The sequence below is a fragment of the Wasmannia auropunctata genome, unplaced genomic scaffold (genome assembly GCF_000956235.1).
Source record: "Wasmannia auropunctata unplaced genomic scaffold, wasmannia.A_1.0 LD336106.1, whole genome shotgun sequence".
NCBI lineage: Eukaryota > Metazoa > Arthropoda > Insecta > Hymenoptera > Formicidae > Wasmannia > Wasmannia auropunctata.
In genome coordinates this window covers 4,687,567-4,708,617 of record NW_012026784.1, presented here as the reverse complement: position 1 = coordinate 4,708,617, position 21,051 = coordinate 4,687,567, and the positions used below count along the sequence as shown (strand labels likewise).

The 21,051-nt window shown below is 37.3% G+C and overlaps 3 protein-coding genes across 6 annotated transcripts in view; 1 reads left to right on the top strand and 2 right to left on the bottom strand.

Annotated features, from left to right (window-relative positions):
• The window catches only part of LOC105453234 (ELAV-like protein 3), a 43,521-nt gene extending 40,872 nt beyond the window's left edge, over nt 1–2,649 (bottom strand). Inside the window, exon 1 of the mRNA XM_011695021.1 lies at nt 2,593–2,649. The gene's annotated coding sequence lies outside the window, so the exon portion shown is untranslated. The remainder of the gene's footprint in view (nt 1–2,592) is intronic.
• Nucleotides 2,650–2,743: 94 nt separating this feature from the next.
• LOC105453203 lies at nt 2,744–8,829 on the top strand. Of its 4 annotated transcripts, none has more exons than XM_011694955.1 (7): nt 2,744–2,881; nt 4,059–4,362; nt 4,467–4,866; nt 5,245–5,556; nt 5,649–6,033; nt 6,414–7,062; nt 7,669–8,829. In XM_011694955.1, the coding sequence occupies exons 3-7, from the start codon at nt 4,540–4,542 to the stop codon at nt 7,727–7,729; spliced, it is 1,734 nt and encodes a 577-aa protein (XP_011693257.1). In that variant the 5' UTR covers nt 2,744–2,881; nt 4,059–4,362; nt 4,467–4,539; the 3' UTR covers nt 7,730–8,829. The 4 variants fall into 4 exon arrangements, with proteins under 4 accessions (XP_011693257.1, XP_011693282.1, XP_011693273.1 ...); XM_011694971.1 differs by lacking the exon at nt 2,744–2,881 and adding an exon at nt 3,266–3,471; XM_011694964.1 differs by lacking the exon at nt 2,744–2,881 and adding an exon at nt 3,589–3,681.
• Nucleotides 8,733–14,811, bottom strand: LOC105453222 (glutamate receptor ionotropic, kainate 2). The gene is made up of 5 exons (XM_011694993.1): nt 14,427–14,811; nt 12,788–13,582; nt 10,956–11,794; nt 10,548–10,883; nt 8,733–10,482 (listed from the first exon to the last, which is right to left on the bottom strand). The coding sequence occupies exons 1-5, from the start codon at nt 14,802–14,804 to the stop codon at nt 10,134–10,136; spliced, it is 2,697 nt and encodes an 898-aa protein (XP_011693295.1). The 5' UTR covers nt 14,805–14,811; the 3' UTR covers nt 8,733–10,133.
• Between the last annotated feature and the right edge of the window lie 6,240 nt (nt 14,812–21,051).

Below are 21,051 nucleotides of genomic sequence, written 5' to 3'. Positions count from 1 at the left end.
GCTTTTATCTGCGCCTCGATATCAGATTATACATTGTCGGCTCCTCTTTCTCGCCGTTTCTTTTATCCACCGTCCACGGGAACGTTGCCAAGAAACCGGCCGTGACTGAGCTTCCTTCGTTCCCTCGTTCTTCTTTCTTATACAAAAATTAGCCGTTTTATTTGTCTCTCCCGCGAGAGATCTTATTGTCGGAAGTGTCGCTTAATTGCATCACGCTTACGCAACATTTTTAATTTTATTTTATATTAAAAATTAGAAATTTTGTTGTTTTCGTTGCTTTAATGAAAATTAAACGCACCATAAATTGCAACATTTCCATTTTATTCCATTTCTGCTCTGAACATAAAAAAAAGATATAATTTTCGCCCTAAGATGCTGAACGACACACATGTCGAAAGATTGTCGATATCAAGCTATTAAATGTAAGGAGTAATAATAGATTTATTAAATCGATTCTTCAGATTTAAAATGTAGATTTATCATTTTTTAAATAATCCCAGGCAGAAATCTATGAACATTGTTTCCTGAATATAAGAATTCATCGAAAGAAGATCTAACTCTGAATGGATAAAACATAATACAATTTTTCTTTCGATTTTTCTATCGAAATGTAATGATGAAAAAATAAGAAAGAAAATATTTCTAGAAATTTAAAGCGATGGCGAGAACATCCATTAAAGGAAGGAAAAAAGCCGAATACGGTTCTTTGAGCCGTTTTTCTCTTAATGGATCTTTTCTGAGTCCTAAGCAGCTTCATCATCCCCCGGGGCGATCATCTTATCTTCCATAAGATTATAGCCATGCTATCTTCGTACGTGTTCTATCTTAGCATGAAGCTGCTAATAAAATAAAACGCGGACATTCATGTGAAATTTGACTTTGTATATAAATATCAAAATTTTGCAGCACTTTATTATTATTTTATTATTATGATATTTCTTTAAATTATTAATAATTTAATGTAACGTTTAAATTTAATGTAATATATAAGAATCATATTATCGTAATGTTTGAACTTATACCAAACGTTTGTTTTTTTCAGCTTTATTTGGAGTCTCTTGTATTAAATTGTAAGTTGCACGAAAAATAATTCTTTTTAATTCCAAGTCATATAATATTATATATATTATTTATATATTATATATATATACAATTAATAATAAATAATATATATAATATTATATGACTTGGAAGAAATAATTATTTTTCGTGCAACTTACAATTAATACAAGAGACTCCAAATAATTAATAAAGCTGAAAAAAATAAACGTCTGATATAAGTTCAAACGGGTAAATATTATATATTAGTTATTATATCTTTTATACACACATATATATACATATATATGTATATATACACGACAGACAAATCGTGCGCATTGCATCTTTATAGTATGTGTGTATAAAATATATAATAACTAATATATAATATTTACCCGTTTGAACTTATATCAGACGTTTGTGTGATATAAGTATATATATATATATATATATATATATATATATATATATATATACATATATATTACATACACTATTATAAATCATATATGCAAAAATATCCTTATTACATATTATATACTTTTTTCCAGTTAAATAAATGAAGGACATTAATATTAATTGTATGTATGTTTATGTGACATGTGTGTTTATTTAAAAGAGACGAACTCATATTTTTATATAACGATGACTAATTTTAAACAGCATGCTGCCATCTAGCGTAATCTTTCGAAACCTCTGTGTGTGTGTGTGTGTGTGTGTGTGTGTGTGTGTGTGTGTGTGTGTTCCGTTAGGCTTTTCTAGATGATTGTCAATCAAATGCTCAAACGTGAAGCAATTTAACATATATTAACATATTAAACAATTTAAAATATAAACAATGTTTTTATTGACTATAAACAATTGTTATATACTCTTATGATACATTAAATAAGGCGCATAGATAAAATAAACGCAGAATTAACATGGTTATTGTATACATATATATGTGCTAAACAAGCTAACATAATTGTTTCCTAATATTGTTAATTTCATTACACTTACGTAGAAAAGTTGAAAGTTCTGTTTTCAATTTCAAATATAACGCGGAAAATGAGAAATTATTGTCAATGGATTTACGAAATTGAAAAACGAATAAAAATTCGCGATCTAATTTACACGCTTTATATAGACAATACCGTACGATGTACATTTAAATTTAGATTTTCATAAGCTCACACACAACTTTGATAGTTCGTAGTATAGTGCGCATGTCTGCGACAGATTTGAACTTTTTAAAACTGCACGTTCCGAAACTCATTGAGGTAAGGTGTGTAACTGCCCAGTCCATATATAGACGCATGTAAAAGTGTTATATATATATATATATATATATATATATATATATATAAATCCATTTTATTTTCATTTGTATACATGACTAAACCGATATGTCACGATATTTTACTTGAATTTAATTCATGGCGTAACAAATCAAATTCGTTATTTCTTCCCTTCTGATTTTGTTTCCCTTTACTTAAAAATAGAATCCCCTTCATATTTTTTAGTTATTTTCTAATTTTTAGTTGTATGTAGTGTACGTACAATACATACCTTTGATTTTTGAATATAGGAATTCAAGGCTTCAGCCAATCATAACGAAGCGATGACGTCAATCTCGAATTATCACTGCGTCGCGCTAGAGGACACTGCTGTTACGTGAAGTTGGCGTTGATAGTACTTGCGATATTCCGCGATCAACAGAAGAGTGTGTGCTGTGTGCGTGTGTGTGTGTGTGTGATGGAGTGTGGAGTCCTCTTCGGATTAGTAGCTCGCCATGTTTTTTACTGAGTGGGGTGTGTAGAAGAGGCCGGGGTGAAAAATCATCTCTCGAGGCATGCAGGTACGTCGAGAATTCTGGATTCTTCCGTCATCCCGATGAAACGCGCGGGACATACCGTTCGCGGACGCCCGCACGTCAACGGCGCGGCACATACCGCGTCGCCGCGTCGACGAGTCGCATTTCGTAACGTCGTCACGCACGGGCCTTCGTTCTGGGCAAAGCTATGACTCAGGCGAAACTCCTATAGCGCAATCGACAAGGTTATTCGCGCTGCACCCCCCCCGGATCCCAGCCCAGGGTCCCAAGCTGCCAAGCGTCTCGTGCGCGCGAACACGCGGGCCGCGCGCGTTGCGTTCCCTCGTCTAAATTCGCCCCACACTCGGCCCGGGGCGCGCATTCTCCTCCGCCTCCGCGATAACACCTGAGATGTACATACGTCGATGCTTTTGTCGTGCGCACGTATCTATATAGATAACGCGTCCCTTTAATAGCGATCACAATGGTTTCGGGCGCGTGCGAATATTATCGCACCTGACGGACGACTCGGTCGTTTGCATTTCTCAATCCTGATCTTTTGTTTCTCGCGATTTCGTGTGCGGTGTGCACGCCGATACAATTTATTGTTCTGAACATAGCTGTGCCCAGCAAAGGTTGGCTATATACATATACATATATACATACATGTAACATGTATATATTTGGTCACCTTGACATCTCTCATATTTCTTTAAATAGATACAAATAAACGTTAAAACAAAATGTTACATATAATATTCTTATGTATTATGTATATGTATATATTGCTTATAACATCTTGAAAATTTAAAATGATGCTGATAATGTGAAAGTATACAAGTAAGGTAGATATTTTTAAAAATTTACTTGTACTGTTATTATTTAATTTTCTAGTACAGATTATAATTGTAAAGCCTTGTGTCCATGTACTAGAAAAAATCACGTTTATAGTCTCGAACGGAGAGAGAATTGACCAATTTACATTGATGCGATTGGCCAGTTTTCTTTTTCTCTGTTCGAGATCCAGTTTCTAACGTGGTCACAAAGCTTAACGAGTTGCCGAATAAATCATTTTTATGAAAAGTATAAAATCATACAAGTAAAGATGAATTAAAATATTACTTGGATGATAAGCAATATTGTAAATATTGTTTACAAATAAAGCCAATATATGTCTTATAATGAAACAATTATTTACACTGCTTTTACTTGTTACTTTTAGAGTCAAAATGGGAAGGAGAATATACTTGTTATCCTTCATTAAGACCTGCCAGCCTCATTTCAATGATATATCCACCACCCATGCACGAAAATTAAAGAATTTTTAAACAAGATAATTTAAACTTTACGAAACATCAACAATATTTCCGGATAATTAAGAAACTTAATGCAAAAAATTTGAAATAAGAAACAGATAAACGTTTGATAAGTCTGTTGATTAGTTCGAACAACGTAGTGGTGGATTACATAAAATTGAAACATTTAACGACAATAATAAAATTATCGTAATACTGTACTGTACATAGGTGAGTTTGAGATCTTAAAGATCTTTAAATAATCTAAACTTATTTTTTAGTGATTTTCCACCAGGATGTGACATTATAATAAAAGCATGGCTATTATTTTATAGGAGAGATGATCACCCTGGAGATAGTGAAGTTGGTTAGAGTTCCTGGGTCTAGGAGGAGATCTATTGAGAGGGAATGAGGAACCCAGCCTTGCATTTGGTCGGGATAGCGACGTCCCCTGGAGGAGGTGAAGTCTTTGGCTCGAGGGCCGAGGAGGAGTTGCGCCAGTGGCTTGAGACACGCCTGGACGCATTGGGGATTGACCCTGTTGCGTACTCGCGATTTGTACTCAGCCTATTGCGCCGCCCCGACTCGGCCCTAAGTCCTCCAGAAGAGGCAATTGGGTTAGATAGAGGCACAGGACGTCGCATACGTGCCCGACCTAAAGCAAAGCTGCCAGCGCATGGTGACGGGGAACAACGACGAGCTGTTGTGCAATGTCTGACAAGTGCTGCTGATGACGTGAGTTTAAAAAAAATAAATCAACAATAGTGAAGTAACGCCAGTGCGAGCCAACACGGATGTTGGTGCATAATAATTTTTATTACAATATCCAGCCACATGCAAACTACGCATTTTTGTCAGTCTTGAAGTACAGTGCTTTACATGAGGTCGGAATCCACTTGTGGATATTGTAATAAAAATTATTACACACCAACATTCGTGTTGGCTCGCATTGGCGTTACTTTACTATTATTGATTTATTATTCTTGATAAGCCTTAATTCTTTTAAATTTATTTAAAAAATAAAATCTAAGGAATATATAAAATTCTCTATTTTTTTTCCTAAAAATGACATAATAATTGTAAATATATTAAAAGGGTATTTTCTGTATACAGAAATACGGAGTAGATGCTCTAGTTGATGAACTGTGCGTAAAACTGAAAGAATTAGAAGGGGGCTCCTATAATGAAAGAGAAGAATCCAAGAAATCTTGTGACGAGCCCAAAACAAATTTAGAAGCACTCACACCTCATGACAGGGCTCTCAGATACTACGCAGCATTTCCAGCCTTGCAATCTGTATCTATGAAAAAGACTCCTGCACAGAAAGATAAAAATTTTGCCAACAGCAACAATAATAAAACCTACGGAATTAATTTGCACAATAAAAATAACAGCGCTCGCAATAAGAAGACTAAAATGTCTATCGTATGTATTAGAATACTTTTCCTACTTTTTTCAAATTTTATGTAGTTACCGACATGGTAAAATCGTATTTTTTTCCTCTTTCTTTACTTTAGAACATCGAATCACAAAGATCGGAAGATAAAGAAAGCTTTGGATTTGCTAAATCAATGGAACGAGAAAGGGAAAAGGAACTCGATCAGTTAAGATTAGCGCAATTAAAGGCGAAGTTTGAGAGTTTGGAAGCACTTTGGAATTCAGTACCAGGCAATGCACAGGACACAGCTTCGATATGGGCAGCTCCGACACTTTCCATTCCTTCTGGACCTCTTTGGCCCACAGACACTACCAGGACAATCTTCCCCACTTCAGATAATGGCTGCGCTACTGACACACCTAACCAAGAATCAATTGTTGACGAATCACCGCTTATTCCATGGGATATTGATCTAATCAGCATTGAAGATAATGCGGATGAATGTAGCAATAAAGATAAAACAGGTCAGATATTAATGTGTGATAGATTATAATTTAAAATTTATATCAAAGTAACACACACACTTGGGCCCATTTTTACAATGTATGGTTAACGAAAAAGTTAGGTTAACTAAAACTTGAAATTTTACTAAAACACATTTTCATAAGCTTGTAGTCAAATAAACTATAAGTTACGTATACATCAGTTGAGTTGGCATCAAGTTAACTTGATAGTTAAGTCCTAACCAAATGTTATTAAATAATAAACTTCTTGGTAATTTTTAACCTTTAGGTAACCATACATTGTGAAAATAGGCCTTATAGATATTGAAAAATCTGTGTAGATTTTAAATTTTCTTATTAGCAAGAGATTTTTATTATATTAGTTTTGAATATTATTGCAGACTACAGTATAAATTGGATGGATTCGTTTACGGATGGACCCTGGTGCTGGAGAGGAATTGACAGTAACTTATCTACAAGCTTGTATTGTCGCAACGCTGAGACAGGTCACTGTTTCTTTTCGGTAGCATCAACTAAAACTCCGCATGGAGTTTGCAAGGAATCTCGTTCGAGTCTGAAGGTAAACAATCCTGCAGAACCAGACGAGGATCTATTGACTTCCGCACGTACTCACTTTCGTCCGATAAAGGACGACGGTCACTGGGCAGATGGCACGACGTTTCCTGTGAACAATACAGTAGAACGCGTTGCTTATCGCAGATCTGAGTCAGGAAACTTACTATATCTTCCTGGCGGAGAAAGCCCTTACATGGAGTACCGGGAGAATGACGGGGTGCCACTGCCCGCGTCTACGAATTTAACGCTGAAGTTTCGGGTACGTCAGTGCGACAAGAGTGTCCAAACTGAGCCCGTACGATCTCCAGTCAAGCGCCGTATTCTCTCCGAACAAGATCATTTTCGCTATTCGCCGGTCGGAGACGCTGAAGAGGCTGTTTTGCAAGAGCAAGAAAATATCGAAAAAGATTCTTTTGCTTTGGATCAACTTGGCTGGGTACAAACGAGTGTACCTCTGCACAATGATAGAAAAAGGTAATAGAGCATCGTTAAGACACGCCACATTGCAAGCGCGGTCAGTTGCGTAGAACGTATAGCGTCGCGTCGTAATTGCGAACACTAATAAGAGAAAAGCGACTTTAGGCATCAATTTTATTTCTCATTACATAAATGGGTATATGAGAAATCAGTATTGTTAAAATAAGAGGTTTGCAAAATCAAGTATTATCCATAAATGGATAATAAAAAGTCAGTATTTATAGACTTGCATCTGTTACTAAAAATAAATATTGATGTATGTGTGATCTGTTTTCTAAGTGGATTTAAAAATTTTACTAGAGGCAATTTAAAATACAATATACTCTCAGTTTTGTCTGGGAAAATATTCAAATGACTTAACTCCTGAAAACAAATTTGGATTAAATTTTTTAAAGAAAGGATTCGTAATAATAAAAACGCTAATAAAAACGAGAGAGATGTTACAGCAATGATTTTGCTGCAGTAATATCTATCCTGGATTTACTTGTAATTTCGAAATATACTGATAATACGTTCGGATAAAAATTTGAGGGGTACAATTTAGTTTTGTCACATTGCTATTGTACCTAAATATATATATACATGATATCTTTTTTTCGCTAGAAGGCACAGTAGCAGCTTCGGATGCCAGCCACTGACGACTTTGCGTCCGTTGACCTTGTGAACCGGATAATGTAAGCTGCTAAATAATACTATATGACTGGAGATTTGAGGTTTAGCTATACTTTTTTTCGCAAGATAAAAAACGATTGATAGGATTGTGAATGGGGGTCCTCTTGGCATGTGGAATTTGTTATGCATGTATCCAAGAAGGCACGAGTAAACCCCATCGTCACTCGTAATAAGCAACATGCAATCGAAACAAAGCGAAACACGCGAGAATATTAACTATTCATTTAGGTAATTAATAATAACCTTTGATGAGAGAGTAAAAGAGGAAAGAAGCAAAATAAGAAAAAAAAAGTGTATATGTTACACACAGCGTTTCACGTTGCAAGAACGTTGAAGTTGTAGTCCACGCTATTTCAGTTGTAGGTTGTTGATTACTTTGTGATTTTTTAAGAGAGAGCTTAGTACGCTGATTTCGTAGAAAATTGTAGCAAGCAATTTTGTTTCTCACCCGACGTGCAGGCTATAAAGAGAGTCTACTTATTCGATTTATGTCGAAAAGAAAAGAAAAAGAAACAAAAAGTTATTAATCAGACACAAATTCGAGAGGACAGTTGAGTACTTATTTTGAACGCTGCACGATTGCAAATCGGGTATTTAATTAAAGTGCTGTTCTATTTTCTTGTTGTTTTTCATAATTATTAATGGATTATCTTATAATCGTATTCCCCTATAATTATGATTTAACTCCCTAGAAGATTTAATCCCCCCTTCAATCCTTCTTCCTTCTCCCACATTCCAAATCTCCTTGTATCCATTGCTTTCCCTGTGCTCACCCTAAGGAAATCGAATAACTGAGAACATACGTGTAAAAAAAAACGTGTAATTTGAAAACACTACGCTTACCTTACGAAAGGTAATGCGAAAAAAATACAAAAAATGTTACTTTAGCATGCAGATGCCTTTGAAACGAATGTTGAATAATGTTAATGCGTCGAAGGAATGTGTCACTTATAAACAACTCTGTCTTTAGGAAATAACGCGAAAGGAAATATGCAATGTAAAAAGAAAAAAAAAGATAAGAAAAGGGCGCTCGTCGTCTTTCCGCGAAATAATGTACGGAAAGGGTAAATAAAGGCATTGCAAACACGAAAATAGTACATAAATTTTAAATTTTCCATTTCGCGCATTTATTTATCTCTCTCTATCCAAGAATTCCGCAATTACACTTTCCTTTAAGTTAATCTAGAACCACACACATTTATCGCAGAGTATATATGTATGCTAAAAACATGCAAATGGGTCCTATGAAAATGTTACTGTATTTTATGACCGTTTCACTGTGCGTCACGCCGATATGAAAATTCATGAATATCTTCATGAATTTTGTCTAATATCTCGTTAATATACAAAATTGACACGGTCCTCTAAAAACACTTTAATCCTTTTGTGCGACAGCTTTATACTTATTCTCTATATTCCATAAATACATTCTCCCTGACAAGAAAATGTTTTCAAACGTAAATCTCGTAATAATGCCAAATCTACATATACATATATTATTTGAATAACAAGAGAATAAAATTTATTATTTGTAAGTCCTTTGCGATATAAGCAAAAAGAAATATCAAATATATCTGAATTTTTACAGATTATTAGTCATGTTTTGTGCATTCTTGTTTTTTAGCAAAAATTTTTTGTTGTATTAATACTTCGAAATTTGTAACTTAACTGATGAAACTGGTGAAATGGAGACACCCACTAAATATGTGGGTAAGTCCTACAACAATAATGATACTTCATGTGATATAAAATGGCTAACGCTAAATTCACGATAACGAAGATATTAAAATGTATAAAAATTCACAAAAGCATTAAAAACTTTAGATAATAAAAAAAATTTTTTTCTGTTTCTCCATTTGCTATGTTAAATTAGATTTTATTAAATACTTTTTTCCCATTATTTGCTATGTTATTGTAGATTAGATTTTGTTAAATACTTGCATTTTAATTTTTTATTTTTTATAATTTTTCTTATTTAATTTATTATAAGTATTTTATCAGAGATTTTTATTATATTTCAATATACCCTATCATTTGGAAAATCTATAATAGGTATATATGTGATATAATAAACTATATATTTTCAGTACATATTAAAACGCAATCTTTAAATGCATATCTGCTATATTGGTTCCATTATTTTCATCGGTGTGAGTTTTAAATTTTGAAGTATTATACAAAAAAAATACAATACCAGAAAAACTGCGTTTTGCTAAAAAGTAAGAATTGACAAAATAACATGGCCAATAGTCAGTAAAAATTCAGATATATTTGATATTTCTCTTTGCATTGCAAAGACAGAGTTTTTACTTTCTGGTTATCCAAATAAGATCTGTATAAGTTTGACATTATTATGATATTTACACTTGGAAACGTTCCCTTGAAAGTGTTTGAACTTAAAATCTCGATCTAAGTTGCGAGATTGTTTGAAACCCATGTGTAGGGGCAGGATGCAAATTAAACCGAATCGGTTTAATTGCCTTTGCTATTTTCGCTTTTGGAGGCGTAGTTTGATGTAATTCGTTAACTTTCGCACGGTGCCGATAATACCAGTATTCAAAGGCTAACGTGAAGCAAGCGAAAATGATGCCCACGAAAATTACGAGAAACACACCGCCAATATTGTGAATACTAATACCGTCGCTCTGATCATTTTCTAGGTCACAATTCTTTTTGACGGAATTATGCTTCCACCATTTGTCCTTCAATTTCTCCAATCTTCTCTTGTTCAATAGTATGAGAATCCTGCAAAAAAAAATCGATTTAAGAACGTTTATTTTTTGATAAAAAGAGATAAATATCGTACGTACGCATTGTTAAATTGATCCTTCAACGGTGATCCTTGTTGGACGGCGATAGCATACGGTTTCCTTGAAAATTCCTCTCCGACTTGGGTAAAATCGCAGTTCGTCATGACGAGATACTTGATGGTCGAAGCGTCTCCGATGAAAGCGAATTCATTATTCGCGTACGGACCCTCCCGTCGAATTCGCCTTAGTGCTTCGTCGATATCAGCCGGAAATCCAGCCTCTTTCATGGCTTGAAACATTTTTGTATATTTGTCGCTAACAGGATAATCCCAGACGGCTAGTTGCGCCCTTTCTATGTCTGACATGCTATCGTTCAGGCTCATATCTTTCCAAATGCTGTGGTAATTTAAAATACGTTTAGAAGAATCACGCATAACGATCTAATTTGAGGCGAATGTAATCACTTACTCGTAAAAGCGCTTCTCGATTTCCGCCATCCTGTGGAAGTAAGTGTACGCCGGCGAGTTTGTGATAGGCGCGTACTGTATTTTGTACTGTTTGCTCAGATCCTCCAAGGTCTCGATAGGTATCTCAAGCCTGGACACTGTGAGGAAAGCCGCCAAGTTAGCCGTGTAAGACGCGATGATAATGAAGCCGAAGAGCCACCATGTAGCTGCCACCAATCTACCCGATAAATTTTTCGGCGCCTCGCCACCACCCTGAGGCGTTAAGGAGGTCATGCAGAACCAAAAGCACTCCCTGAGATTGAACTCTCTCTTCTCCTCGTCGTCCTTATACTTGTCACGATTATTCTGGTAGCTGTATGGCGACCAACGGTCGAACAGCCACATGAGGAAGCTGGTGAAAAAATACGCCGCCAATATGCAGAGCCAGACCTCGTTCTCGAGCACCGTGAGGAACTTGAAGAGCGACGTCGATGTCTTCGTTTTCTGCATCATGATCGTCAGACCGACAAGGTCGTAATAGGGTACCGTGAAGTCCACGACCTTCTCCCGCTCGGCCATAACCCAGAGCGAGCTCAGGGCAATGTCGGCGCGTTTGTCTATCAGCTCCCTCATCATTCCGTTCCAGCTGCCGTTGTCGCTCAACGAGCCGTACTCGTGATCCTCCACCTCGCGTACCTCGTACTCGAACGGCACGGTCTCGCGAATCGCGTCTAGCAGATCGATGCAGAAGCCGTACCACCGACCAGTTTGATTGTTGTACATCATGAAGGGCGGATGTTGCACGGCGACCACCCTGTAGCTCGTCACTGCGGTGTTATTCATGATCTTCTCGTTGGTGACCTTTGCAGAACGAAAATTCTCTCGATAGGCGAAGAATCAGGCAGAAAGTAACGTAAAATCAAGACACAGGATGACGATTGTCGTATCGAGCTACTTCTAGACTGTGCAGAAGGTAAATGCGAAGCACATGAAACGCGTGAAAACTAAAGACGCAAAAAGGGTGTGCTTTCGTGACGCTTTCGCGATAAAATGCGCAAGTAAATAAAAGTATATGTGACCATTACGCTCTCTTCCCACCTTGAACTTTTTTCCGGATAGATAAGCGAAGCTATAGAGTCATTATAGAGAACGACAGTGCGGCAGATAGAGCAGCTAGATATTAACAAAAAAAAGAGCTTGTGTTAACGGAATTTCTTGTTTCGATAGTCACGTCCCTTTTAATTATTATCTCGTATTATCATATTTATGCACATTTGTTAATACTCGTTGCGGAAAGTCGATTTAATGCAAAATCGGCTTAGAAGTAAACTCGAATTTCAGCGACATTTATTTAGTATTCGTTATACGAACACGACCCAATTTAATATGTTTCGTATAAATAAACGAATATATTCTAAAAGAGCTCAAATAAATTCCGACAGCAATTTTGATGCAATCCCAATTCAATATGATACTTTGATCAATTTGTTTTTACGAATTATTTCCGAATTTACCCATACACGTAAGAGAGTAGTATAATATATAGACGAGAAAAAAAATATATGAGTCATCGATCGCATAAATGTCGCTCGGTCAGGCACGACGGTCAGCGTGATCAATAATCCTTGGATATACGGCACTCGAGAATTGGAAAAAAAATCGAAGGAGCCGTAATATTGAAAACATTATCGGAAAGAAAATTGCTTGTGGTATATACGCCACGGAATCCCTTTATCTTTGCGGCAATCGATTTCATTTAATGGATTACGAATAATTAGAAAGTCAATATTAATGCGTCCTTCAACATTTTCACGTGACACATTACGTCCTCATTTCAAAGCCTCTTGGACTTACCCGCAAGGGCACCTCAATGCCCGCCTGCCACTCTCCGCTCTCCTCTCTTGACGTAATCTTTTCCCGTTCGATGTTCACCATATATACAATCATCTTAAAGTCCGCGTGATGTTCTCCGTTTTTCTTGCCCCAGCTGATGCCGGCGTACGTCGACGTCATGTTCTTCGAGGTCGCCATCAGCTTAGCTAGGAAATCCAGGCCTCTCGTCGGCGTGTTCGTCTCATCGTAGCTGTTGCAGTTGATGTGATGGGGTTCCAGAGGCCAGTCGCCGTTGTCCAAAGCCGACTTCATCGCGTTGACACCCAACAGAGTCAGATCGTAATAAAAAGCGGATACGATGAGCGGTTTCGGGAGTGTCGCCCTTACAATAGATTCCGCTTGATTTTCATCGATCATCCTCGGCGGTTCCGGTCTCAGAAACAGTATGGTGATGTTCTCGCACGCGCAGTCCGGCCATAATTCTTCGTCGAGAGTCAAAACGAACCAGCCATATTTCCGTCCGGTGAAGCTCAACGATTCCCCAACGTTCAACAGCATGTTAATGGAATCCCCATTGCCGAGGAGGAAATAATTTACCACGTCCAAATCCCGCAACTTTGACAATTGATCTTTTACGTTATCGATCGCGTCTTGCAAACCGTTAATGACATGTCTGGTCGGCACGTTCAGCAGCAGACTTTTATACTTGTGGTTCATGACAAAGTTTTTGTCATATAGAATCCCGGCATTGGTGATGTTCATCAGAATCGCCAACTGACGGATCGCCTCGGGCACGAGGTCACTCGGTGGCATTATCTGAAACGAAACGCCGAACCACGGGGAACTATCTCAAAAATATCTGAAGAATTTCTTTATAAGCACTAGAGGAAACTATATAGATTTTATTGGGTAATTTTGAATTGGAATTTACAAATGCTTACATGCATGTATTTTTGGCCTATGTAAGCAAGATATATAAAGTACATCGAGAATGCAGATTCCCAATAATACTGGAAGATAGTGATTTATTTATTTTGAATATTAAAAGCACTGTTTTCAATATAATAATACTTTTAATACTCAAAATAAATAATTTCCAGTATTAAATTGGATTTCTATAAGAAGTGGACATACACTATTCAACAAAATTAATTGTATGATTTTTTCACCGACTTATTTAACATTGAAGCAAAAGCCATCTTTTTTACTTCAATGTTGAATAATTCGGTGAAAAAAAAAATCGCAAACACTCAACAAAAAAGCAAAGAGGAAAAGATTCACTCTTAAAAACTGCATTTGTGTGCAATTTTTAATTCACGCTATCGAACTTTGCAAAGTTCGGAAAAATTTTTCGATTTGTCGCATCTCCATTTATATTTGTAGCTCCGAAAAAAATTAGTCGTTTTCTAAAATATCAAAAAAGTGGAGATTTTAAGCTGTAAAATGTATTTTTTGAAAAATCTCATTATGATCATTTTTAACGAAGTTACTCTATCTTGAATTTTGTCTGCTTTTGTAGGATAACAGGTGAGCCATTAATTTTGTTGAGTAGTGTATTTCACATTATATCACACATACGTATATGTGTATCCGTGAACACGCTATGTCCTTCGCCAGGACTTCTACCAGGACTTTTTACACGCATAATTGGACACGGTACCTGGATCAAATAGTTTTTTTGATCAAGATTCAGATCTCTCCAGTAGCGAATATCACCCTCCTGACCGAATTGGGCGGACAAAGTCGGGACTCCCATGGCCGCGGTGAATGAACTCGAGGCTTCGGCGCCCAGGTTGGCCATCGTCAGGTCCAGGATCAGATCCGGAACGGTCGCGCCGCCTTTGCTGATAGCTAAACTCCAGGCGTTGCATATTGCCTCGAGACTCTCGCTGGAATCGCTCTCGTTGATCTGTACGGACCATACATTGCCCAGGTGACCCGGATACTTCTCCCCCAGAGCCTTCAAAGCGCCGGTCACGCTCGCGTTCCCCACTTCGTTCTTCGCACCATTAATTATAACTAATTGGGGAAAAAGCATCGCGCCGACGTGGCATGCAAGAAAAAAGAGAAGGCAAAACCGAGTCAGGACGATTAATCTTAAGACGTAACACCTTAAGGTGTTCTACTGCCTTAAATAGCTCGTTTAATGAGAAACTACAACCGTGCGCTGTGAGACAAAAGCAGTTATCGCGCATCGGATCGCTTGAAAAGCGTAATGGACTGGCCTAAAAAGCTGTTCTCGCCTTCGCAAATGGAATCTTTTCTTTCGTATATGTGCATAGAGTGCGTGGATTTCTCTTTCAACGACAGAGATGCTGCCGGTAACAATACGTCATTGTGTATCGATCGCATAAATACGGTTGCGCGCCACGCGCAAGATTTTCCAATTAAACTTTCACAAATGAAACTTACAAAGATTCACCGGTCGCGATTGAGTCGGTTTCTCTTTTGACGTGTCCTCTACTCCGTAGGCCGTAAAAGTCGCCGACAGAACGTACAGCATACAAATCTTCGCGACACGACGACGGCCGGATACCATGATCGCGAGCGAGTGGGCGTTCTCCGAATAACTGAGAGCTTCGGAGAACGAACAGGGCTCGAAGCTCGAAGGAAATGGCAAAGGTAATCAACTCGGTTTGAACACGGGGAGAGATACTTTCCGCGATATAAATCAAAGCTTCGAGCGTTGCGCAATATCACTTATCGGCGTTCTTTCGCTCGTCCTCGCGGGGAGTATTGAAAGTGCATTCGATTCCAGTTTGCCGGCGCAAAAGTTTGTCGCTTTAAGGAAACTCGGCGGTATTCCCCCCTACGCGATTAACTGCAACTGCGTCTATATTGAGCTTTAATATCGTTAATACGGTCTCGAAGCGAGCGTCGTGTGTGAAACTAGGACGCTCCGAGCTCCGAGCTGGAGGTACGGCCTTCGCGGTCCAGTTACGACTCGAGGGTGGGAACCTCGACGGTGGCCGCCGCCGTTGTGGCATCGCCGGGAAACTTCCTCCCGGGGGCGACTCTTTTCGGACTCGCCATACACGTCTGGAAATTCAAAGCGGATATTGCGCGTAGAAAGCGGTCAGCTGTCTACTGACAGGCCGGTTCGCAGGCGGCTTCGCTCCAGGGTGTCCTCCTCCGGTTCATTTGTGTTTGCCCATCGGTTGCCGCGGGGATGACCCTAATCAATCGTAGTCAGCACGTGTGTGAGGCATGCCTGTCATCTCCCACTTTTAACGAAAAATTTGACGGATGTACCGGGTACTCACGTGTACCGCGATACTTTCGCAGATACGCCAACGACGTAGTAATTCTGCGCGAAATCGTCAATGTGTTATCTTCTCGATCCTTATCACCAACTGGTCTCATCATCAGCCGATAAACGGATTGTACATTAATTATTTCGCTCGAGAATGCTCATTTACGCGAAGCGGGAGCATACTGCGGGATCGACACGTGGAATCAGACCGGAAAATTGAATTCGTTCGAGTCAAAGCGATCGAGAACGATTTGCACATGTCGAATAAGTGTGTGATTGTGTGATTGTGTGCGGAAAAAGAGAATACTCGAGGATTTGCATGTACGCAGTGGCTACCATGGGGATTTGATGCTATCGATCACTTCCATTTCATTTATTTGGTATTTTTCTGAAATCGATTTAACATACGCGAAGGGACTCTATTCAGCCGGATGACTGCATTCTAGTTAAGGATAGAGGAACGTTTGCACATATAGTCCCTTTCCTTACAGAAATTTAATATTAGGAGATTAATTTTGAGTATTAAAAGCACCGTTTAATATTTTTAATACTTAAATTAAATAATTTTCAGTATTAAGTTAGTCAGTATTAAATTGGATTTCTTTAAGGACTGATAATACATATTTTCTTACATCACAATAATTTCGTAGATTATTAATTAGCGATTTTCGTAAGTCTCGTAAAAATTAACGACAAAAACAAAAAGACGAAAAAACTCGATTAAACCACATAATGCGCGGGCTCGATAAATCCATGATTGCTATTTCATCGCGTACTTAATTCACAATTTTATATGTATTATATGTTTTATACATCTGCGTAGAGATTCCGAAATGAGAAAGGGATCGTCAAGAAGACATGGGATAACAGTTTTTATTTATTCAGGACGGAATCGAATGTTGGCATCGTACTCCATTTCCGTTAATATAACTGCCATCGGAATGAATTTCGCTCGGTGACGGTGATTTATAATCCGTTAGAGTGCATTCCTCTCAAATATTCAATTTTATGTGCACCATAAAGCGAGATTACTTTGTCACGGGATGCGTGACTTTCCGACACGTTTACAGAATTTCTTTTCCATTTTAATGAGATTTATTTTACATACGGCAACCTTTCTTTCAACATGTTGAAAAAATTTATTGATATATTACACTTTACCACAATAAACTTTTCCACAATAAACACATTTTTTTCCTAGATAAATATCACGTTTTAATAATTCTTAATTTGGATGACATAATCGAAAGTTACTCTTACGCGACGTCACGCGAACTTCCATTAACCGAAGCTTACATTTCTTACATGCAAATCGACCAGCTGCAAAAATAATCGAAAACTACATTTTGTGGTCCAGTAATGTGTAATTGCGCGATACGAAGTAAACTCTGTCCTTGACACACATGCAAACTGCCGTGGTTAACGAGCAAACGGGGGATTACAAATCTCGAAACGTATAATTTTAAGCACAATCAACTTGAGAAACCTTGTAATAATATCTAACTCCATCTGCCACGTTCAAGGCGTTAGATACGCGCAGATAGATCGCGTGCGACAGTACTACTGAATGGTATATATGCTATTACAATTGAATTCTGTATGCTACTACAACGCATGTTATTATAATATTATTACTTTCATTATTAAAATTGGAGATTTTTACTTTGATAAAAAGCGAGCATTATGTTATCGCTTTTTACATTTTACGTTTATCTGAGGATTTCAGGATGAAAATTAATTTTTACTTCGATATTTCAATGTCCAAATTTTTTTTTTTTTTTTGAGGGTGCGATGTGAAAACATTTCGCGAGAAATGGGTTAAATAAAAAAAAATTCATTCCCCAACGGTACCTTCCGTGCGTGCGCGAAATTTGCTTTGATGTTGTCCACTTTCGAACTGTAACTATTCTGTTTTTTTTTCAGCGACGTTTCCGCCGTTCTCGTTTTTATGAACAGTCGTCGCTTTTTTCATATCTCTTGTAACCGCGGCAGTGATGTATGAATAATATAAGAGTAGCAAGAAACATTTTAATGTAAGTGAGTAAAAATATTGTCGTCGTGTCATCAAACATGAATCTTTAATCAATGTTACTATCCAAATACTGCGTTCCCGATAGATTTTCATATTATTTTCTTCTTTTTTGCAATTTCGATGACATTTCGCAAAGGTCAAAGCTTGTGAAATTCTGCAATTCCGCGGAGTTCAGAGAATGCACAGCAGAGAGTACAGAAAAATAACAATATAAATACTTTGCTCATTAATTCTTTGCATTTGAATGTTGTTTCTCAATGCAGAGAAAGTAGAGAAAAATGTACTATTAGTATGTGTACAATTCATTTGGCATCTCATTATAAGAGATACATACGAGCCTGCTTGTTGACAAATCTTTCTTAATGGCAAACTTGCGAAATTTCTGGTTCAAATCGCAGTTTGTTAGTGCGAAGTATAATTCGCATAGCTTCGCGTATTTTCGCACACAGTTCACGACTTCCTGATTGAGGAGGAAGCCTGCTTTCTTTTCATCGCGTTATAAATCTTCGTTCTTTTCTTCTGAACCGAGTATTCTCTTACAGTTAGCTTGCCCTTTTCATAATCCAACGTACTCCCGTCCAAACTCATCTGTCTCCACAGACTGCAAATATTCTCGCGATTATTGAGGCTAACTAAAAGCAGCTCCACTTTGATCGATTCGCTCCTTTTATGACATGAGACGGGCAAGCTTCATCTCTCGTTGCTTAAACGAGAAATAAGGAGATCATTTGTATGGAATATTAATTAAACCTTGAATATGTCCCCTCCCTCCCTCCCTTTCACTTCCTCCCTCCCTTCCTGCCTCCCTTTGTTTCCTTTGCTATATTTAAAAAACTACACAAAGTTTTAATTGTCCTCGCGCGCGAAAGATGCAAATGCGTTGGCTAACTATAATCGCCTTCTACTAACTATAAAGCGAAAACACGCTTAACGCGGATTACATCAATATCAAAGCGAAGCTTATGCCGAATTTCAAATATAGTGGTACGTTGCCGAGATGTGTAATTAGAGTGATTCTCGGTTACGAGATTATTAATTAAATTTGCCAATATCAGTATTAATGCTTTTAAAACAATTCATTTGCATTATATCAGATCCAAAATACGATATAGCTTTATGTATGGAATTATAATTTGCTAAAACGAAACGAGACATATATTGTATTTCAAGGCAATTTAATTTGCCGGTAACTTGATCAACCATGCACAAATTTCGCATTATTTCAATTATTACCTTCCAATTTTAACAAACAATAATATTAATTATTGAAATATGCTATGAAATACAAGCACCTTAAATTCGATTTACTGGAGAAATAAAAGCTTTTTTAGTTTTCATAACACATGTTTTCTAACACATTTACAGTATTTTTCTGTAACGTGTCAAAGAAGGAAGAGAAGAAAGACCGTAACAATACCACAGCAGGTATTGCAAGCTCACAATCGACACTGTCGTACGTTATCAGGATACCCTAATAATTCTTTGTGGAGAGATTTTCTCTGTATCTCTGAAAATATCGACTTGGTTGTGATCTCAATCTCCGTTTTCTTTGCGCATGTGTCGATTCCTCTGAGAGTTGTAGACACAGATTCATCGTTTTTTAATTCATAAAAACGTAAAGATTCATTTGTTAACTAATCTTAATATTAATTAACAATAAGAATTACTCTCTAAATTTTCTGAAATGAATTTTCACTTCTTTGAAGTGAATCTCACTCCAAATGATTGAAAATACTGCCACTCGAATAGCCGAGTGATAGTATTTTCACTCAAAAAAATTTAAAAAGTAGGATTGTGAGAAATCAGAGGACTACACTATCGTGATGCCGTTACTTTTGAAGAACGGTAAGGTGTAGTTCATTTTTTAGTTTCATTACCTATTCGCAAGTGGAGGGATTCTTCGAAACGTAGCTCCTGAAGGTATACCAAACCAATTATTAGCATGCTGGGTGATATTTGATGTAACAATGTCATTGATGACAATTTAAGGTTGTGAACATTCTTTTTATTCATAAAATTAATAAAATGAAGATACATAAATTTTATTTTCAAGTGCAATTTAAGACTTTTGCTAAAAGATTTTCAGCGAAAACAGTCCGTCTCTTCCGTGTCGATTGAATATATGTAAATGAATGAAGGAATTTAATACATCAGATTAGCATAGACAACATATTGCCGACAATACGTCAGAGATTATTAAAGTTTTATGATAATACGATAGTGTTTGTTATGTTCGTCAGGTTCGTTACAATTAAATTCATCATTCTGTCATACCGGTCCGTTTGCTCATCCACGTGCTATTCAGTTGCACATGGCCGAAGTCTTTGTCGCTAAACTCCCGTGCGTCATAATCGAGATCTGCGCCATCGCGTTCGAGAGATCGATGCAGTAGCCGTAAAAGGTATTGCTGCCGCTGTTGTACATACATAACGAACGGGGCATAAACGGTCATTACTACGCGATACAGCGGCCTCGTGGTAACATTCATCTTACGGGCTTTCAGGCCGCTAATTGCGTTGGAAACACTCGCGTGAGATCTCTGCAACTTGATAGAATCCGTCCCGGTTATTGCATTTCGACTGATCCCCGTTTATAAAGCTCCTATCTAACTCACAATCAGTGAGACATATTATTAATTTATGAACACAGACGTCGAACGTACGAAATGACAATATGTCATATCACATTCCTCAAAATTATTAATTAAATGAAATTAAAGATTAGATGATATCCGGACGAGGGATAATCCGAGAAATCTTTCTTTAAAGCAAAGTCTGGCTTTAGATCGATTTTCTCTTCGGTGGCGAATTTTCAATAAAGTCGAGACACATATACACATACATATATATGGATCGATTTATCGGCAAAATTCACGATACTGACAATGGCCGTATTGAACGCGCCTTAATAAATTACCTCGTGAATATATAATACATATTGCATTAATGTCTGCTCAATTCGATATCGAAAATATAAATTTATAGTGGAACGCGTGGACCT

What these genes read in the sequence shown, in the direction of transcription:
- LOC105453203 (XM_011694980.1), top strand. Translation starts at nt 4,540, where the DNA reads ATGAGGAACCCAGCCTTGCATTTGGTCGGGATAGCGACGTCCCCTGGA. An exon ending in AGAAGACTAAAATGTCTATC is followed by an intron (nt 5,557 to 5,648) that starts GTATGTATTAGA and finishes TCTTTACTTTAG; the next exon opens with AACATCGAATCACAAAGATC. An exon ending in TAGCAATAAAGATAAAACAG is followed by an intron (nt 6,034 to 6,413) that starts GTCAGATATTAA and finishes ATATTATTGCAG; the next exon opens with ACTACAGTATAAATTGGATG.
- LOC105453222 (XM_011694993.1), bottom strand. Translation starts at nt 14,804, where the DNA reads ATGCTTTTTCCCCAATTAGTTATAATTAATGGTGCGAAGAACGAAGTG. An exon ending in AAAAAAACTATTTGATCCAG is followed by an intron (nt 13,583 to 14,426) that starts GTACCGTGTCCA and finishes GTTTCGTTTCAG; the next exon opens with ATAATGCCACCGAGTGACCT. An exon ending in GCATTGAGGTGCCCTTGCGG is followed by an intron (nt 11,795 to 12,787) that starts GTAAGTCCAAGA and finishes CGTTCTGCAAAG; the next exon opens with GTCACCAACGAGAAGATCAT.